We start from the raw sequence: 18,047 nt of genomic DNA, 5'->3' as shown, positions 1-18,047 counted from the left end.
TTAATTGCAGTCCAACAGCTGTCCCAATCAAGGAGGACAGTCTTTTCTGATGCTTTTCTTTCCTCGTTTTTAAGAAGTTCTACGTTTAAATTGCGTTTGTAACCATTGAAATGTTGCGGAAATGTGAATGCATGCCAAGAACCCATCGTTTGGGAGGACGTTGAAACTTCGCGGCTTGTTCAGCTTAGCCTAGCCTAAGTTAGCCGCTAATAAAAAGAAGAGAAACATCACCGCATCGCCTAATAAGCAACCATTAAACCCCAAAATGTCAGGTGAGTTGACGTTTAACTACTTGTCTCGAAAATATATTACAATTTAAACAGATGCCGGGCTGATGTAACCAACGTGCTATTTTATTATTGTATTTGTATTAGTTTACTTTATTAACTTCAAATTTGAATCCGGTTTCCTCCTACGTTCCAAAAAAACATGAGTAGATTGATTGGACACTCTAAATATGGTGTGACTGTTGCAAGATATAAGAGAGATATAATTATAACAATAAAGTCCCTGGCAGCAAATGGTCTTGGTGCAAGTAGTTACTTTAGATCATTTCAGGGTTAGGGTTAGGGTGTTTTGAAACCATAATTTTGTGAGTTGTGTGATAGTACTGCACTTTATTCTTGTGTTTCAGATGCCAGTCAAGTACATCGTCCTGAACGCCAGGAATCTGCTCCAATGGTAGAAGAAGAAAATAAAGAATTAGCACGGATTAAAGAGGAACAACAGGAGTATTTTATTCGATTTGGGAAACTCCACCATGAGGAGCAGCAGCATCTCCTCATGAAGGTAGAGGAAGTCCCTCTACATGTTAAAGAGGAGAGGATAGATGTCCCCATGTGCACGGTTGAGCCTTTGAGGAGTGAAGATGAAGCTCCGAATGAGGCCAGCAGGGGGACAGGTCCTCTCAGTTGCAGCAGCTCAACAAAAAGTTTACAGGGAGAAAACCTTGTGACTCCACCACCAGTTAGCCACGACGGCAGATCACACTTGCAATTCCGTAAGTATCAAGTCACTAACATGGGGTACTCTGTGCTTTTGCTTTGCTGTTCTGTCTAATCACCCTCTTGCTACTGCCACAATAAAATTTCCCAAGTATGGGATGAATAAAGTTAACCATCCATCCAGAAAAAAGAGTTCATATTCTATTTATATGTAAAATGCATTTGAATTTTAGGATTAAATATGAAGTACTTTTTTTCTGGGCTGCACTAGGGAGTGGAGGCAGGCCCGATTTGGATAAATTTTACCGTATTTTTCACATCTGTCCTCACTTCTCATTCAAATGACTTTTCTGCTGAATGTCACTTGATAGTTAAACTTGCATTTATATGCAATATAGCTTAGAGGGAACTTTGGTGCACATGCAATTCAACATGCACACACACACTCGGCAATCTAACCTCGTATGCAGCCTGGTTGATTCATGCTCCATAATTTATATCATTGGTGGTCTTGTGTCCTGCAGGTTTCAGGAAATATCTTGGTGTGTCTGAGTGTCAGGAACAGGAGACACCTGACACTAAAGAGGCGGTTGAGCTCCCCCAAATCAAGCAGGAGGAGTCAGAGCCCCCTCAACAGCATAAGAGTAAAGAGCTCTTTCCCAACAAAAAGGAGGAAGCAGAAGACCTGTCAGTCGTGAAAGAGGAAGAAAATATCACAAGAACAACTGCTGAACCCCTGAAAAGTAAAGGTGATCTCGACGTAGCCAGAATAGGGGCAGAAGGATACCGCTTCATTGCTCATCCACCAGATAGTGACACCATTGCATCACACTTGTTTTACAATGATGGTGATGCTAAAGATCATAAGGAAGCTCACTGTAGTGACAGTCTCTTCAAATGCTCTCAGTGTGGCCAAGCATTTGCTAATAAGTACAATTTCGGAGTACACGCAGGAACCCAGACTGCTGGAAAACCATTATTGTGCTCAGTTTGTGATCAAACCTTCAAACAGAAGATAAACTTACAAACACGCCCAAGAACCCACACTAGTGAAATGCCATATTCGTGCTCAATTTGTGGTAAAACATTCACTCGGAAGTCCGGCTTAACAAAACATACAAGAATCCACACTGGGGAAAAACCATTTTTGTGTTCAGTTTGTGGTCACGCTTTTAATGAACAGGATTCGTTAAAAATTCACATGAGAACCCACACTGGTGAAATAGCATTTTCGTGCTCAATTTGTAGTAAAACATTCACTCGGAAGTTAGGCTTAACAAGACACACAAGAATTCACACTGGAGAAAAACCATTTTTGTGCTCAGTTTGTGGTCAAGCTTTTATTGTACAGGGACACTTAAAAATACACATGAGAAACCACACTGGTGAAAAACCATTTTCGTGCTCAATTTGTGGTCAAGGGTTCACACAGAAGATAAGTTTACAAAAACATATAAGAACCCATACTGGTGAAAAACCATTTTCATGTTCAATTTGTAGCCGAAAATTCACTGTAAAGTCAAATCTAATGAGCCACACAAGAACTCACACTGGTGAAAAACCATTTATGTGCTCAGTTTGTGGTCAAGCTTTTATTAAACAGGGAGACTTAAGAGTCCACACGAGAATTCACACTGGTGAAAGACCATTTTCGTGTTCAATTTGTGGTAAAGAATTCAGAAACATGTCAAACTTAAACCAACACACAAGAAATCACACTGGTGAAAAACTATTTTCATGCTCAGTTTGTAATCAAACATTCACTCGGAAGTCAGGCCTAACAAGGCACACAAGAACCCACACAGGTGAAAAGCCATTTTTGTGCTCCTTTTGTGGTCAGACATTTACACTGAAGGAACTCTTAATTAGTCACATAAGAATCCACACTGGTGAAAAACCATTTTCGTGCACAGTTTGTGATAAAACATTTAGAGAGAAAGCAAACTTAAAATCACACACAAGAACCCACACTGGTGAAAAACCATTTTCATGCTCAGTTTGTGGTAAAGCATATACCCAGATGGCAAAATTAAAAATACACATAAGAACCCATACTGGTGAAAAACCATTTTCTTGCTCAGTTTGTGGTAAAACATTTAGAGAGAAGGGAAACTTAAAATCACACACAAGAACCCACACTGGTAAAAAAACATTTCCGTGATCTGTTTGTGGTCAAAAATTCAAAAAGAAGGTAAACTTAAAAACACACAAGTACCCACACTCGTGAAAAAACTTTTCCTACTCAGTTTGTAGTCAAGCTTTCTATGCAACACAACACTGAGAAAGGCACACAAAAACCCACATTGATGAAAATACATCTTCATACTCAACTTGTGGTTGAACATTCACACAGGACACCTTGCGCTACCTCATTCCTCGATTCCCCTTGTTTTCCCAAGTAAGTTGTGGTTTTGTGATTTGATTTCTAAGTCTTTGTTATTTTCCCACATCCTGCCTAAGTTATTAAAGTCTTTGGTATCAGCACTACTTCCCTTCTTCTCGCATGCTTCCCTGCGATTGGGTCCTATTCCTCGTATGCTCGCCTCGACACCTACGCCGTATACGTAACACTGTTAGTACAGATTTTCTAAAATGTCATTACGTTGTGAAGAGAAATATTTCTTATAATCACGTGTATTCTTTCATTGCCTTAAAATAATTTGTATGTTATGTGTGGGTTCTTAGATATCTTTTCGTTTGGAGACGGAACGTTTGTGGAATTTACGCTTTTACATAACTAATTCAGTTACCCAAGAAAAGGGCCCCAACAGGAGATGGGATGGTTGTTGTGTTCCTGTTAATTTTAATTAAAAAACTCATCCATTTTCTGAACTACATAGGGTAGTGATCAGTCAAACGACAGCGGAATTCAAACCCCCAGTCATTTTTAAGCCTTACTATAAACTATTTATTTTAAGCCTTACTATACTATGTCATTTTAAGCCTTACTAAACTGTCATTTTTAAGTCTAATTATACTATGTAGTTTTTTAAGATAAAACCTTACTATACTATGTCATTTTTAAGCCTTACTATACTATGTCATTTTTAAGCCTTACTATACTATGTCATTTTTAAGCCTTACTATACTATGTCATTTTTAAGCCTTACTATACTATGTCATTTTTAAGCCTTACTATACTATGTCATTTTTAAGCCTTACTATATACTATGTCATTTTTAAGCTTTACTATACTGACATTTTTAAGACTAATTATACTATGTACTTTTTTAAAGAAAAAACCTTACTATACTATGTCATTTTTTAAGCCTTACTTTACTAAGTCGTTTTAATATCTAACTATACTATGTCATTTCTTACCAAAAAAGCCTTACTATACTATGACATTTTTTTTTTATAAAGAAAAAAATCCAACCGTACTAATAGTTGTAACAGACAAAACAATGAATCCTACTGATTATTTTTGGAAGCATGTGGCCCAGTGAATAAGTCATTTGCCTCCCACCCCTTTGGACCAGGGTTCAAATCCCGCTTTGTATTCTTACCTAACTTTCCCCATTTGAAGGTAAAGTACGAAGTATGATCTGGGAGTGAAAAGAGACAAAACAACAAGTACTACTGCTTTCTCTCACAGGGTGGTGGCCCAGTGGATAAGTCATCAGTCTCCCACATCTGTGGACCTGGGTTCAATTCCCAGTGCATGCAAAGATTTTCCCACAATTGTTCAGGTAAAAGAATAAATACAATTACCTAAGTGTTTAACTGAATAAATATTCAGTGGTGGATGAAGCATTTTGTCCAAAAAATGACTAAGTGTTTCACCCCATTTCCTTGGATAAAACGTTTCAACAACCATGTATGTGTGTGAGGGTGGTAGCCTAGTGGATAAGTCATCAGTCTGCCAACTCATTGGTCCTTGGTTCAATTCCCAGTACATGCAAAGATTTTCCCACAATTCTTCAGGTAAAAGAATAAGTATTTATGTCTAAGTGTCTAACTGAATAAGTATTCAGTGGTGGATGAAGCATTTTGTCCAAAAAATGACTAAGTGTTTCACCCCATTTCCTTGGATAAAACGTTTCAACACCTATGTATAAGTGGGGCACGAGTTGGTGTAGTGGGTTGCACACTCGCCTTTGCACGGAGAGAACGTGAGTTCGCTTCCCGGTGTCGGCGGTTCACTGACCAAGCAAGCGGTCGAGGGTCGGCCGAAGGCCGACCCGAGAACGCCTTTCGCATAGACAGGTCCTTCAACTGTCTTCCGAACTGCCGAAGGCAGTTCGGAATATAACCTTTTGCTGAAAAGTATGACTAAGTGTTTAATATAAATTAAAAAGTTTTTTCTTTTTTTTTTTCCCTTCTTCTTATTCCATTGAACATTTCTTCTTCCCAAGTATTTTCAGCCAAACGACGGCAGCGAGAATCGAACCCAGGTCTCCCACACGGGAGTCCAGTGATCTAACCTCTGCGCCAACCAAGTGACTACACTTTTCTTTGTAATCATTTCAGTGTCTTTCCAAGAAGTCCACAGAAACAACTAAGTGAAAAAGTGTCTCGACCGGGAATCGAACCCAGGTCTCCCAGACGGGAGTCCTGTGATCTAACCTCTGCGCCAACCAAGTGACTACAATTTTCTTTGTAATCATTTGACTTTCTTGAGAAGAAGTCCAAAGAAACAACTAAGTGAAAGAGTGTCTCGACCGGGAATCGAACCCAGGTCTCCCAGACGGGAGTCCTGTGAACTAACCTCTGCGCCAACCAAGTGACTACACTTTTCTTTGTAATCATTTGACTTTCTTGAGAAGAAGTCCAAAGAAACAACTAAGTGAAAAAGGGTCTCGACCGGGAATCGAACCAAGGTCTCCCAGACAAAAGTCCAGTGAACAAACCTCTGCACCACCAAGTGGCTACACTTTCCTCTGTCATCATTTGAGTGTCTTGACTACAAGAAGCAGAAACAACTAAGTGAAAAAGTGTCCCAACCGGGATTTGAACCCAGATCTCCCAGATGAGAGACAGGTGAGTCAACCACTCTGCCACAATTTGACTGCACTTTCCTCTGTTAACATTTGAAGGTTTTGACTACAAGTACACAGAAACAATTAAGGGAAAATGTTTCCTGACCAACCAGGATTCAAACCAAGGTTGCCTACACGGAAGACGGGTGAGTTAACCACTGCACCACAGTATACTATGTGTTTTTTTCAAGTCTTACTATACTATGTCAATTTAAAGTCGTACTCTACTGTGTCATTTTAAAGCCTTTCTATACTATGTCATTTTTTAAGCCTTACTATACTGTCTTTTTTTTAAGTAAAAAGGCTTACTATACTATGTCTTTTTCTAAGCATTACTGTACTATCATTTTTTATGAGAAAAAAAGTCTTACTATACTATGTAGTTTTTGAAAGAAAGAAATTTGTTTTTTATAAATATAAATGCCTTACTATACATGGTCTTTGTTAACACAAACAATTTACTATAACACCACCTAAGTGTAGAGGTTCATCTGATTTTGTTGTGGGCAGGATTGTGATGGTTGTTTGTCTATATATACATGTAGTTCATATATTTTGTCTACTTTTTCCCAATTGAGCGAGTATAAAATGGCCAACAACACTCCACCCATAAAAATAAAATATTTTATTTACCTGTATGCACATGATTTCATCAAATGTATCCACATTGATTTTGCAAGACAGTTGTTTCCATTATTATGGTTCTTGGAGAAAAAAAAAGTGATGTAGTACTGTTTAGGCTGTCAGAGTGGTACTGGAGAAATCTTGGCCCAGGAGTCGAAGCGTTGACTTTGAGAGGCCCAAGTTTAAACTTTGGAGAGGGTTCACACACCTATGAGGAGAGGAAAAGGACCAAGAAAAATTGAAAGAATTTCATAAAATTGTAGGTCGGTGAAGTGTTTGCTTACTTTGCCCATTCATCTTTTGGCTTCCTCACAGAGCGACTGATAGAGCGGAGGGTCGGCATGTAGTCAACAAATATAGCCTCCCTGTTTCCCAGTAGGCCAAAGGGCTGAGTACTCAAAACTGCCTGACTCATCTTGTACCTCTTTTGGCACGTGCTGTGGATACAATATAGAGTACACTGATTAGAAATTTCATATTTAACCTTCTGACATACAATCAAGGAACAAAAATCGGAACTTTTCCACACTCATTCGTGTAATGAAAGAACAAGGAAATGCAGTCTATCTACTTTGTGTATGTTCCAGATCAAATGCCATTAAAATAAGCAGCAATGAGTTAAAAACATTGAATAGTAAACTCACATTAGCTCAACTGGAGGTTGATAATTGAAGCGTATCCCATCGGAAAACTCTTCAAGACTGCTTGTCAATACCTGAGTCCAAATATCTGACATTTGATTCCAACACCTACGACACCCCAAAGCTTCTACAAAAGCCCGAATCTCCAACAGCTTCTCCCGGCTGTGACTCCAGGCTTTTTCCTCGCTTGTTTCATCTGACAAACTGTCTTTCATGACAACACCAGTCCAGACAAACTCCCTTGCACATGCACCAGGACTAAGTGCTTCAGCTGTTGTGATTGTGGCATCCATGTACGACATAAGCTCGGAGAAATCAGCAAGGCCATTCAAACAGCGTACATTTGTGGCACTTTGTTCAGTCTTGTGATATTGCATTGTCTTCAGACAACAGGAGCTGTTTTGTCCATTGCGTGTCAAACTGGATCCAGTTAGAGTCCTGCTGCTAAAATGCTGTCCACGCCCTACCGGGTTAATGGCTGCCGCCGGCAACTTAGACCTAAACGGTATAAGTATCTCCAGGTTGGAGTAGAGCAAAGGAAAATCTCTTCTCCAGGTTTGGACCAGCTTGTTGAGGTCAGCTTCAGTCCATGATGGATTCTAAAGAAATTATTGTTGAATTAAATGACTGTATTTGCCGGACTATAGGGCGCAACTAAAAGACAGTGTGCCCCTATAGTCCGATGCGCTTTATATATGATTTTTATAAAATGAAATGAACTAATTTTCCAATGTGTATAATATACCTCGAGAAAGGTCAGCAGATCATGTCGACTAACAGGATGTATACCCAGCATGCTTGAAGTACAACCTGTGGTACATTGTGGAAGTCTAGTGTGTTCTCCTACAGTCAAGCCTTTTAACCAGAAGTATATAAACAATAAGATTTCAGCAGTCAAATGATGTTGTGACAAAGTATATTCCAAGAAATGCACAATTACCCTGACTACTGTTCACCCACAACTGGAGCTGAAGGAGACATCGTCTGACGTCACCTCCGTTAAGCGTGACGAGGTTTCTTGCGTCGTCCAAGTCCAATTTTGCACCCTCGACCAAACACAGCAGTTGCAGGTAGCTGCATATATTCACCTGTTTTGAAGCACCATGATTTAAGACGGATTGACTTAAACACAGGTCAAAAGCACAATGCAAAGGGGCATTACCAAGGATGGCTTCTTTAAAACAACTTCTTCCAACTTGTTACTGAATCTCTCTTTGAATGTGGGATCTAAGGATGATAGAGCAAGTGTTGGGGACCTTTTTAACAGAGAGCCTTGCCTTGACCTTGTTATAAAAGAACTCTTTAGTTAGGTGCACAAAACATATACATTTGGCTCAATGTGACCATCGGTTACTTTCAGATTCAGACCATGAAAAAAAATAATGATGTTTATCGACGGACAGGATTTTTTTTTCCCATTCTGTTTCTGGTTTATTTACCATTAGTCGTGAGAACCACGGGCCTTTTAGTGGTTGTCATGAACGTTTTGATTGCTGCCAAGAAACCGACATCATCTTCAAATATGACATCAACCTATAACAGGTAGGAAAAAAACAATCAGGAGTTAACATGGATATTTGACTTTTATAGTAATCAGTGGTATAGAATGAGTTAATGCGATAAAAATGACTGTCACCTCTTCAAATAAGATGAGCGACGTGGTGCTGTTTTTTTGCTGTGGTGCCTTTTGACAGTCAGTCCGCTCTTTGTGTTTCTCATTCGGCGTCTCTGTCGGCATCAGGCCACACAGGTGATCTGCTTTGGCCTTCATCTTAAAGAAGTTTGTTAGGGTGACAGCATTTTTCTTTCCTGCACGCCTCCGGACGCCAAAGGTCTGCCTTCTTGAGCTGAGGGTGACTTTTTTGGGAGGCGGCACTTTGCCTTCTATACAAATCAGAAAAGACAACGGTTATACTTTTGTTGTTGAGTGGATGGCGGAAAGAGACAGCACTTCATTTTCCTGATTGGTATCCTCACCAGGAATATGTTTACTTGTATGGTTGCCTCTCCTATTGTCGTAGTTGTTGAAATAGGCCGGTTTCAGAGGGTCCTTATCAGCAGTCTGAACCTGATGAGACTGTGTCGCCTCCCTCAGTTGACACAGAACCTGGCGGCCATTTCGCAGGGAAGATGAGTTCACCTCAAACACCTGCCAGTACAGGGGAAAGAGGGAATTAAACATATTTCAAACAGATGTATGAGGAAGCCTTTGTAGATTGTGACCTGAAAACCGAGTTCTTGCGCGCAGGCGTACACCAATGAGGTTTTTCCCACGCCTAAAGGCCCCGTGATGAGCATGGTGTTACACATCGGCTCCTCATTTGACTCCTCTGACCCAACCTCGCCCTGGAAGTCTCCACAATCCCATATTTCTACAAGCAAATAGCAAGTGAAATTTATAATCCTCCAAATTAAATGGATATAAATGAAAGTAAAAGTTTTCCTTGACATTTTTACCTTGCGCAGAACTATTTTCGCTGCTCTTTTCTTCATTTTTCATTTTCTTTATTGTCCTGCTCTCACTTAAGAGGGAGTGCCGTTTCCACTTTTTCAACCAACTGAAAATAGAAGCCCAGTACAATGATATATAAATATTTTACCAATAATAGTAGTTTAAAGTGTGTTCAAAAATTAGGACCACTTACTGGTGCAATTTTCTCACTTGTAGGATATTTCCAATAAGTTCACTTGCACATCGAGGACGGTACTTGTCTGTCCACAACACATCTTCACAATGGGAATCTAAAAATATTACACATTACTGATACCATGCAAAGCTTTTCATTTGAAATAGTGATCAGATTGTTTACCTTTTTCGACATTTTGTAGTGTTTTGTCAGGAGTTTTACAACCATTCCCACTTGGGAACTTCATTCTCCGACTGCGGCTCAGCTTGCTCACTCTGGGACACGTTTCAACTGAAAAATGTGTCTTTAGGCTTGAACTTGGGGCCATTGTAGTCAAGTATATGGAGTCCTTCTCTGTGCTTTCTGGAGTCACTTTTAAATCCAAGTTTTTCTCTCCTTTCAGAGGTAAAGAAACAGATAAATGGTAAAATTGCTTCATATTCTTGAATATACCGAAACCAAGGTTCATACAGAATTCTGATTAGGCACACTTGAACAAAATGATTATTTTTACCTTGTAGACTCTCGTTGGCTTTCCTCTGCAGCATTCGGAACACATTCTGGACATGGAATGCCGGGTTAGATGCTTGGATGTCTTGCAAAAAGTTGTGCAGCCCCTGTGGCGACTGCACATGTCCTCTGTTGGACTGCATGCATGATGATGAAGAGAATGGTAGTGACACCACATCTACTTTACACTGATGGGAGGGCAATTTGTCCTCTGCCTGCCAAAATCTGCCCCTTTTACTGCCCTTTTGCTTTAAAAAAAGAGAAGTTATTTGACATTTGAAAGAGAAAGATAAACATGCAGATCAGCAAACGTCCTTACTTCTGCTTGAAGGCTCTCTTCCGTCAGAAATGAAAGATAATTCTCGGTCCGTTTCTGCTTGTTTGGCATGACGAATAAGAAAAATGGTCAAAGCGCACCTGTGTGACATTTTGAATATGGCGCCATACTCCATCTGTTTCGTTCATTAAACTATCCATTAGCATAAGCCATTTAATGCACTGGATGAAGAGGTTTGCGTTTTATAAGTTTTCAGCGGCGATGATGTGTTTTTGTTGTTAAAAAGTTAGGAAGAGCAGACGTTCAAAAATGCTACGGCTTTACTTTGTTGGTAACGCAAAGGACTTTATAGCCCACTACAGCCACCTCTGGTGGTGGAGAATATCGTCACTAATTTAACTAGACAAATTATAGAAAAAGATAAATGCACAATAAAAGTCCTTTTATTCGCTTGTGGGAAATTGGTGCCACAAGAAGCTGAGAAACACCAAATTAAGAAAAAAAGTTTTAATGATTATCCCAAGGTTGTATCAATTTTCTTCAGGTACATTACAAATATGTGCATGTAGTAAGTTTATTCTATAGCCACCCAATTAATTGGCCATAAATCTGCTACAGCTATCATTGCGACAAGGTAAACAAATCATACATCCAAAAGTTAACCATATACAGTATTTTCTACATTCAGCACAATGATATCAAAAGTGAAGTTCCTCAGATTCTAGATTGCTGCCAACAAAAAAAATAAGCTTAAATGAGGTTGAATGTGTCTTTATTTAAATATAAAAACCCTAAATCCAGAGTGTACTTCTTTACAGGATTCTCAATGGCGTGTTTTGTAAATGAAAGGTGACAAAAAGTTCCCTTTACTTCACTAGACAAAAGTAGCAAAGTAACCAAATTGGAATTAAAGATTAAAAACATACCAAATCCGGGTTGGTATTGAACCATCATTGTCAGTTTGTATTCACAGTGAAAAAGAAAAAAATATCAACATAACTCCAAATACTGAAAACCCCTTTGGTAGACCAGCACTGAAACTAAAAATCTTTAAAAATTCTACTGTCCGACAAAAATAAAGAAGAGAACTACTCGAGTCTTTACTGGTAGACATTTCTTGAAACTCTTAAGTCTTAACTGTGATACCAAAACACAATCTCTTCTCATTCTTCACTCATGATTGAAGAACCTCTGCGTTACACACGCTGAGGTTATGAAAAAGAAAGTCTAGATACAAAAACAGCAAGTGCTAAAAATAATCAGCTAAATTGATTTTTTTTAAAAAGGTTATTATGTATGTGCACAATCCATTTTACCAGTTCAGTTCCTTGAGGGACATAAAAATCCAAGGGTGGGGAACTTTTTTCCTATAAGGCTCAAGTCTGAGAGTTTAAAAGTCTTCCATAGATCATATCAAGATGCAAGGAAGGGGCGAGGCAAAAAAACAACATGTTTTTATATATTAGGATTATTTGTAGGTTAAAAATTCATTTGGCCTGCGTCAAAAGACTTCCATGGGCCGGGGTTCCCCACCCCATTCGATCTATTTACCCCTCCAATGATATCCTTCAGTCATAATAAGTGGGGGTGATTCACTTCTACATTGTTCATATTTGGCTGAATTCAACTTGTAAAAACGTGTTTACCTTGTAAATTGATTGGTTTTGCAGTCAAATGCTCTGCTGGCCACTTGTAAGCACCAAAAGGTTGGATATGTGGGTGGAAATGGAACAAAAATAAAATTCCCCCATGACTACAAATTGGTTTTGGCCAATAAGAATGCATCAGTCCGTGAGAGCGCTTTTTGTCCTCTTGCCCTGCTTCCCCACACCGGAGGATGCCACGTTGCCATTGAAGCTCCCCGCCAGCATTGCTCGCTCCTGCTGCTCCCCGGGCTCTTCGGGGAGTTCTTCCTGGATCTGCTTCAGGCGCGTCATGGCCCGGTCGATAGTGGCCGTGACCACCAGGTTGAAGTCGTGCATGCTTACCAGGTGCAAGAGGAAATTACGGCACAGGTTGCGGCGGATGATGTGAGCGCCGCAGTCGTCCACGAAAAGCATGATGGCCTGATTCATCTGGTTGTCTGCTATGAAACTGTCACACAAAAACACCAAACTATATTTTCATGCCAGGGAAATATATCCAGTGGTGATGCAGGTACATCTTAATACAGTCAATTTGTGTTGTAAGGAGTTGAATCATTACAAAAGTTTACTTCCTCTGGCCAATTTGCACCCCACAAGTCAAGGTGTTGGGGGGAAAAAAAACAGAAAGTCATTCTTGTGAATTATAGTACAGGGAGTCCACATGTTCTGTTCCTAAACTCACAACATAACCTGATTTTCCACCACTGAGAGTGGAATTTTACTGCTAAATGGGTAATAAAAAAAAAGAGAAAAGAACTGAACATGACGACTGTAACGCCCCAAAACAAAAACAAAACATTATATCATGTTAATCTTTGTTTCCATGGTGAATTCTATTCTCAGAAAACCCAGCTTTTTTCTTGGGCTATGATAAAATAAAATAGTAAAATGAAAAAGTAGAGCAAAAAAGGGCAAACTCATGTTCTAGTGTCCACATACCCGTGCTCCATAACATGAAGGTTCCACAACTTCATCACCTCCTTCTCTCCTTCATTGACATCCGTGAATTCGTCCAGTTGCTGGACAAATAAAAAGAGAAAAACAATTTTGCAAAGAAGTACAATTTGGCTCCATCAAATAGATGCTGGATGAGATTCTCCATAAATTTGAGGCATCTGGTCATTACACAACAAAATATCCGGCAGTGGCGGAAATTCCTCACCGTGGCGGTCTTCTCTCGGAGCCACGCAGGGTCCCGCTCGTCTTCACTGTCGACTTCCATCTCTTGGGGTCGCAGAGGCATGCAGCTGTCACTGTGGAAGTAGAGGCGGTTGTGCCCGCTCACATAGGTCCTTTGCTGCTCTAACTCGCCATCCTCGGATTCCAGAAACTCAGACAGGCTGGGCTTAGTCCTCTTGGGCCTGCAACAACAAAATATGATACACGGTCATCCCGCGCCACTTTGTGACTTCAGTCTATCGCAGTTCTTTTCAAAAGTATCTAAAATAAGGAAAAATTTTCATAAAAAGATCGAAATTTAGGCTGAAACCCATTCAACTCAAAAGCTTACCGGCAAACCAGAATGTGGGTCACGGCAGTTCTCTTGACGGGGCCGTTGCGGCTGAAAGCAAAGCCCGGTTGGCTGTGGATGTCCTGAGGATTGCCAACGTACGAGCCGTCGTAACACTCATTGATAGACACGTCTATTCTTGCTCCTTTGGGGTGAGGCTGCCAATTAAAAGAGTGGGTGGAAATTAAGTCATTTACAAGTGATTATGCTCGGGTGCAGACAGGGACAATATAGCTAGTCACTTATTGGCATGCAATATTGCCTTATTATTGTCAATTCTATTGCATTTAATCATTAAACAAGACAAGACCAAAGAAAACAATCCTTTGTTAATAAACACTAGGAGGGGGAAACATACATTAAAAAATAATTGAAAATATCTGATAGTTTCATTTATAAATTGAATTATAGATGGATTAATAGATCTTACAAACAAATATCAGTGGTAGCCCTACATATCAGTTTTCTAGTCTGATTTGAATTGTTTCATGTCCGCATAGATTCTGAATGATCAAAGTCCTGATAATCAGTCTTAAATACTTATTTATGTTCCCATAAGGCATATGTGATGGAATTATTGGCCTTTCTTACCACATAGTTGAATATGAAGCGTGAATGGGAGAGTTTAAGGTGCTTGAGAAGGCTGTAGAGTTTGCTGCAGTTGAGCGTGCACCAAGGACAGTGAAGGTCATCCCTGGCTTCCGTCTGTTGCCGCGTATTGTTGTTGTACAGGAACTAAGTCAGAAAAAGGTGTCAATACATCCATTAATTCAATGAAAGACATGATAGGGCCTCATATGCCAAGACTTTCGCATAAAAGTGTTTACCTGATAAAATATCCTCAACTTTTGGCGTGGTTCACACGGAACAAGTTCTTTTCTCGTCTGGATATCTGTGGCGACAGACTCTTTCAATGCTGAAAAGGAACACATGGTTTTGTTTAAGTGGACTTTGATTAACTAGTAATTATGTTAACTCAATGGTGTGGCTACAAGAGAATTAGCTTTATGTAGTTAATATATGTAAGAGATCATCTTACATCAATGAATGACATGGACAAAAACTCATCTACAGCATGAAGCTAGCATATTTTCCAAATACACAGTCAGTGTTTTCAAGATGATATGCAATTATGATTATCTTGGATCCAAGAATTACACCTTACCCAAAGGTGTAGCTCTATGGTGACTGGTCCGAGTCTCCATGGGGCCAGAGGTGTCGGAATTTCGGGTAGCCAGCGGTTTGGCAACAGGGGCTGTGGACTTAGCGCTGGCATCACCTGTCCAGCGCAGAGCAAATTGCAACGTGGGTCCCTGAGAAAATGTTTCAAACGGTGGAAGTTTCTGAAGTTTGGGTGGGAGGGGACACACGAGATTTGATCAGTGATAGAGAACATCATTAGATCAGTTTGGAGCCAAGTTCTATCTAACCTTGCCATCAAGAATTGTTTCCCATGTGGCTCGCTTCTTGCTAACAGGGCTTTCCTCCATCCCTTGCATGGACACCTCATACTCTCCATCAAGCAGCTGCAATCTCCTGTACAGGACAAAAACGAGGAGTCCAACTCTTTATAAGGTGCTTATTAGACTCACTGACCCCCAATAATGGCACCATGAGAGAAAGACCCTCAAAAGGAAAATAAAATATCTCTTGCACCTGTTCTTATCGAAGACAGTCATTTGAGCCACATATGTCTCTGTTGTGTCCCCCTCTTCCTTAATAGAGGAGTTTCTCTTCTTTCTACTCTGAGTATCTCTTACATCTAAACATATAGAAACACAGACATTGCATGAGGATCAAAAGCTGCACTGTCGGCTTTGAGCAGCTTCTTACCAATGTTTTCGTTGGCTTCACCATTGGGCAAGCCGTTGGCGTCCCTCCGGCTGGTGCGCGACACCCTGAAGAGGAGGGAGTAGGACTTGACCATGTGGCTGTTGCTGGGTTCAAACTCGTTGCTGGACACCACTAACGAGGGACAGGATGCCAGCTTGCTTTGCTGGCTGTCAGGATTCAAAGGCACCTGCTTTTTACCTGTAGGCACTTGCTTAACTGGACAGCTGACATCCTGCAACAGAGAGCAAAGTGAGCGCAGAAAAGAGATGACATAGTAGGCCAAATGTGATGCCTTACCTTGCGTTTTTTATGGCAGACTTTGACAAGTAGCACCTCCAAGGAGACGGAATTTTGCTCGTTCTCCGAGTTTTGAGATGGCTTTTCTACAATTTAAAATGATACAGTCATTCTTTCAATTTTTCACGTTGATAGTGTAACATGAATGAAAAGTGCTGTCAGTTCTGCCAGTTCAAATGTACTGGGCTTCTACTAGTGACAGAAGAAAATACATCCACACAGATGTATGAAAAGATTAACAAAATTGGGAATTTATAATCATCAATGGCACTGAAACTGGTAATTTACAGATTACTGTACTTACCATCCTTGTGGAAGAACCCGGTAAAGGTTAACTGCAGATGGGAAGACAAGCTAAAACATACAAATTGGGTTAAATGTTGTCATCTATTGAAAACAAAGTTCAAACATCTTATCGAGTAATGTTACCTAGGAGATTCCTGCTCTCCCTTCATCTTCTCGACAGTTTGCAACATGTTATCTACTTTGAATGATTTTCTAAGAACAAGCAAAATACTTTGTCATTCATGTTGACCACATAACAAAGATGGACCGGAAATTTTGTGTACCTTTTGGCATTTGAGCGACCATTTCTATGGGACATGAAGGTTAGAGTCCTGTGCAAAAATATCGGCTAAAAAGGAGGGAAATCATTTCAGTTTGCATTTTTTTTTTACATTCAATACCTTAAATGCTTTAAAAAAATTAAAAAGGTAGGAACTTACTGCAATCAAGTTCCGAGTGCGAAGAAATCTATATATCTGTGTTGGCTCTGAGAACAGAATAATAATAATAATAATCATTCCATCATTTAATAAGGTTCTTCAAACATAAGTTACAAGTGATTTCAAAGTTTTAAAGAGAAACTATTGGTAACTATTGATACTACATTATAAAACGTCATCAAGTGTTTACTGTCTATATTTTGTCATTTTCCAAACATTTATCTAGCCACTCATAAGGGCAATCGAAATCAATGGATGAGTACAGTATCCCATTGCATAATATAGTGCTAAGAAATTTGAGTTTTATGCTACATTACAGTAGGTTAGGAGTGGAACTATCAACTTGGTCTTCTTAACCGAATAAAAAATACATGTCATCATCAATTTTAAGAGAATCAATCCAAGGTGCGTACTCTATAAGACAGTAGTGATTGAAAACTTTAGTGAAATATGAGTAAACAAGGAACTAATCAAGGGGTTGACGTCTCACTTTCGAAGGCCAGGAGGAAGAGCTCATGGTCGGCCTGGATCTGCTCCATCTTCGGCTTCTTCACGGAGTTCAGCATCGCCGACGAGGCGGGGTACATGGCGCCGTTCGCTTTGCAACCCGCCCCGCTCATAATGTGACCGAAATTCTACGAGCGAACATAACGCTGACATTAAAAGCATGAACAAAAATAACGGGACAAACAAAAGGCTGTACAGCAAAAGTTACCGGAGGCGAACGATTAGCTTGGCTGCTAGCGAAAGCACATTGCTAAACAGGCTAGAGAACGCGGGTTGGGGGTTTCTTTCGTCCCCTGTCAGACTATTACCGACAGAATCGTTTAACTTGCTGTCTATCCAACATCCACAAAGACAGCCTACCCTGGCGGATGGCATCAATGTGTTAGCCTCGCCGCTCCAAGCCCAAGCCTGGAAGAATCAAGAGCGGAAGCCCATGAATATGAACAGGACGCGACAGACAGGTCGCATCTGGCTAGTAAGCTAGCGATGCTAGCATTGTTTACCGGTAAATATACCGGTAGAGATCCCTGATTGTTTCTTCGTATGGATACAAATATTTTTGTATATAATCCGATGTGTAATAAATACAGTTTATGACAATAATAAGCACAGGCGAGTAATTCTCTGCCGTGCGGCGTCCCTTCAATTTGGAATGAACAACAGAGCATTGCTTATTTGACAGCCAATGAGAGTCAAGTTGTGCGAACGCACGACTGTGATTGGCTACTGGAAACTGGAAGTGACGCTATCCCGCGTTAGGTTTCTGCGATTTTGCGGGAAACAGAGCGCGCGTTCAAGTGCACTGAATACGTTTGCCAAATAACAGCAAAGTAGTGCACTGTGGACATTTGGTTTTACAGTGTTTTACATACAGATGTTTTACATACTGATTGTTTTACTCTAGTTTTATAATATAATAATTACTCA

The 18,047-nt window shown here is 40.1% G+C and overlaps 3 protein-coding genes across 3 annotated transcripts; 1 reads left to right on the top strand and 2 right to left on the bottom strand.

Annotated features, from left to right (window-relative positions):
- Positions 1 to 3,428, top strand: LOC144198759 (uncharacterized). Its single transcript, XM_077719951.1, has 3 exons — positions 1 to 272; positions 635 to 1,000; positions 1,469 to 3,428. The coding sequence occupies exons 1-3, from the start codon at positions 266 to 268 to the stop codon at positions 3,103 to 3,105; spliced, it is 2,010 nt and encodes a 669-aa protein (XP_077576077.1). The 5' UTR covers positions 1 to 265; the 3' UTR covers positions 3,106 to 3,428.
- Positions 2,287 to 10,959, bottom strand: atad5b (ATPase family AAA domain containing 5b). Its single transcript, XM_077719950.1, has 16 exons — positions 10,645 to 10,959; positions 10,330 to 10,573; positions 9,999 to 10,211; positions 9,834 to 9,930; positions 9,646 to 9,746; positions 9,412 to 9,560; positions 9,166 to 9,337; positions 8,825 to 9,072; positions 8,628 to 8,721; positions 8,351 to 8,415; positions 8,129 to 8,276; positions 7,934 to 8,043; positions 7,192 to 7,787; positions 6,832 to 6,984; positions 6,557 to 6,755; positions 2,287 to 3,495 (listed from the first exon to the last, which is right to left on the bottom strand). The coding sequence occupies exons 1-15, from the start codon at positions 10,711 to 10,713 to the stop codon at positions 6,659 to 6,661; spliced, it is 2,556 nt and encodes an 851-aa protein (XP_077576076.1). The 5' UTR covers positions 10,714 to 10,959; the 3' UTR covers positions 2,287 to 3,495; positions 6,557 to 6,658.
- Positions 10,960 to 11,357: 398 nt separating this feature from the next.
- On the bottom strand, positions 11,358 to 17,795 carry suz12b (SUZ12 polycomb repressive complex 2 subunit b). Its single transcript, XM_077719677.1, has 17 exons — positions 17,481 to 17,795; positions 17,104 to 17,248; positions 16,614 to 16,660; positions 16,458 to 16,522; positions 16,318 to 16,386; positions 16,193 to 16,242; positions 15,889 to 15,974; positions 15,592 to 15,823; positions 15,415 to 15,520; positions 15,189 to 15,294; positions 14,924 to 15,101; positions 14,586 to 14,674; positions 14,350 to 14,493; positions 13,759 to 13,916; positions 13,411 to 13,609; positions 13,188 to 13,267; positions 11,358 to 12,696 (listed from the first exon to the last, which is right to left on the bottom strand). The coding sequence occupies exons 1-17, from the start codon at positions 17,493 to 17,495 to the stop codon at positions 12,387 to 12,389; spliced, it is 2,079 nt and encodes a 692-aa protein (XP_077575803.1). The 5' UTR covers positions 17,496 to 17,795; the 3' UTR covers positions 11,358 to 12,386.
- Between the last annotated feature and the right edge of the window lie 252 nt (positions 17,796 to 18,047).

Source organism: Stigmatopora nigra, chromosome 6 (genome assembly GCF_051989575.1).
Source record: "Stigmatopora nigra isolate UIUO_SnigA chromosome 6, RoL_Snig_1.1, whole genome shotgun sequence".
NCBI classification, from domain to species: Eukaryota; Metazoa; Chordata; class Actinopteri; order Syngnathiformes; family Syngnathidae; genus Stigmatopora; species Stigmatopora nigra.
Note: the sequence above shows the minus strand (reverse complement) of the source record. Positions and strands in the feature narration are given on the sequence as shown.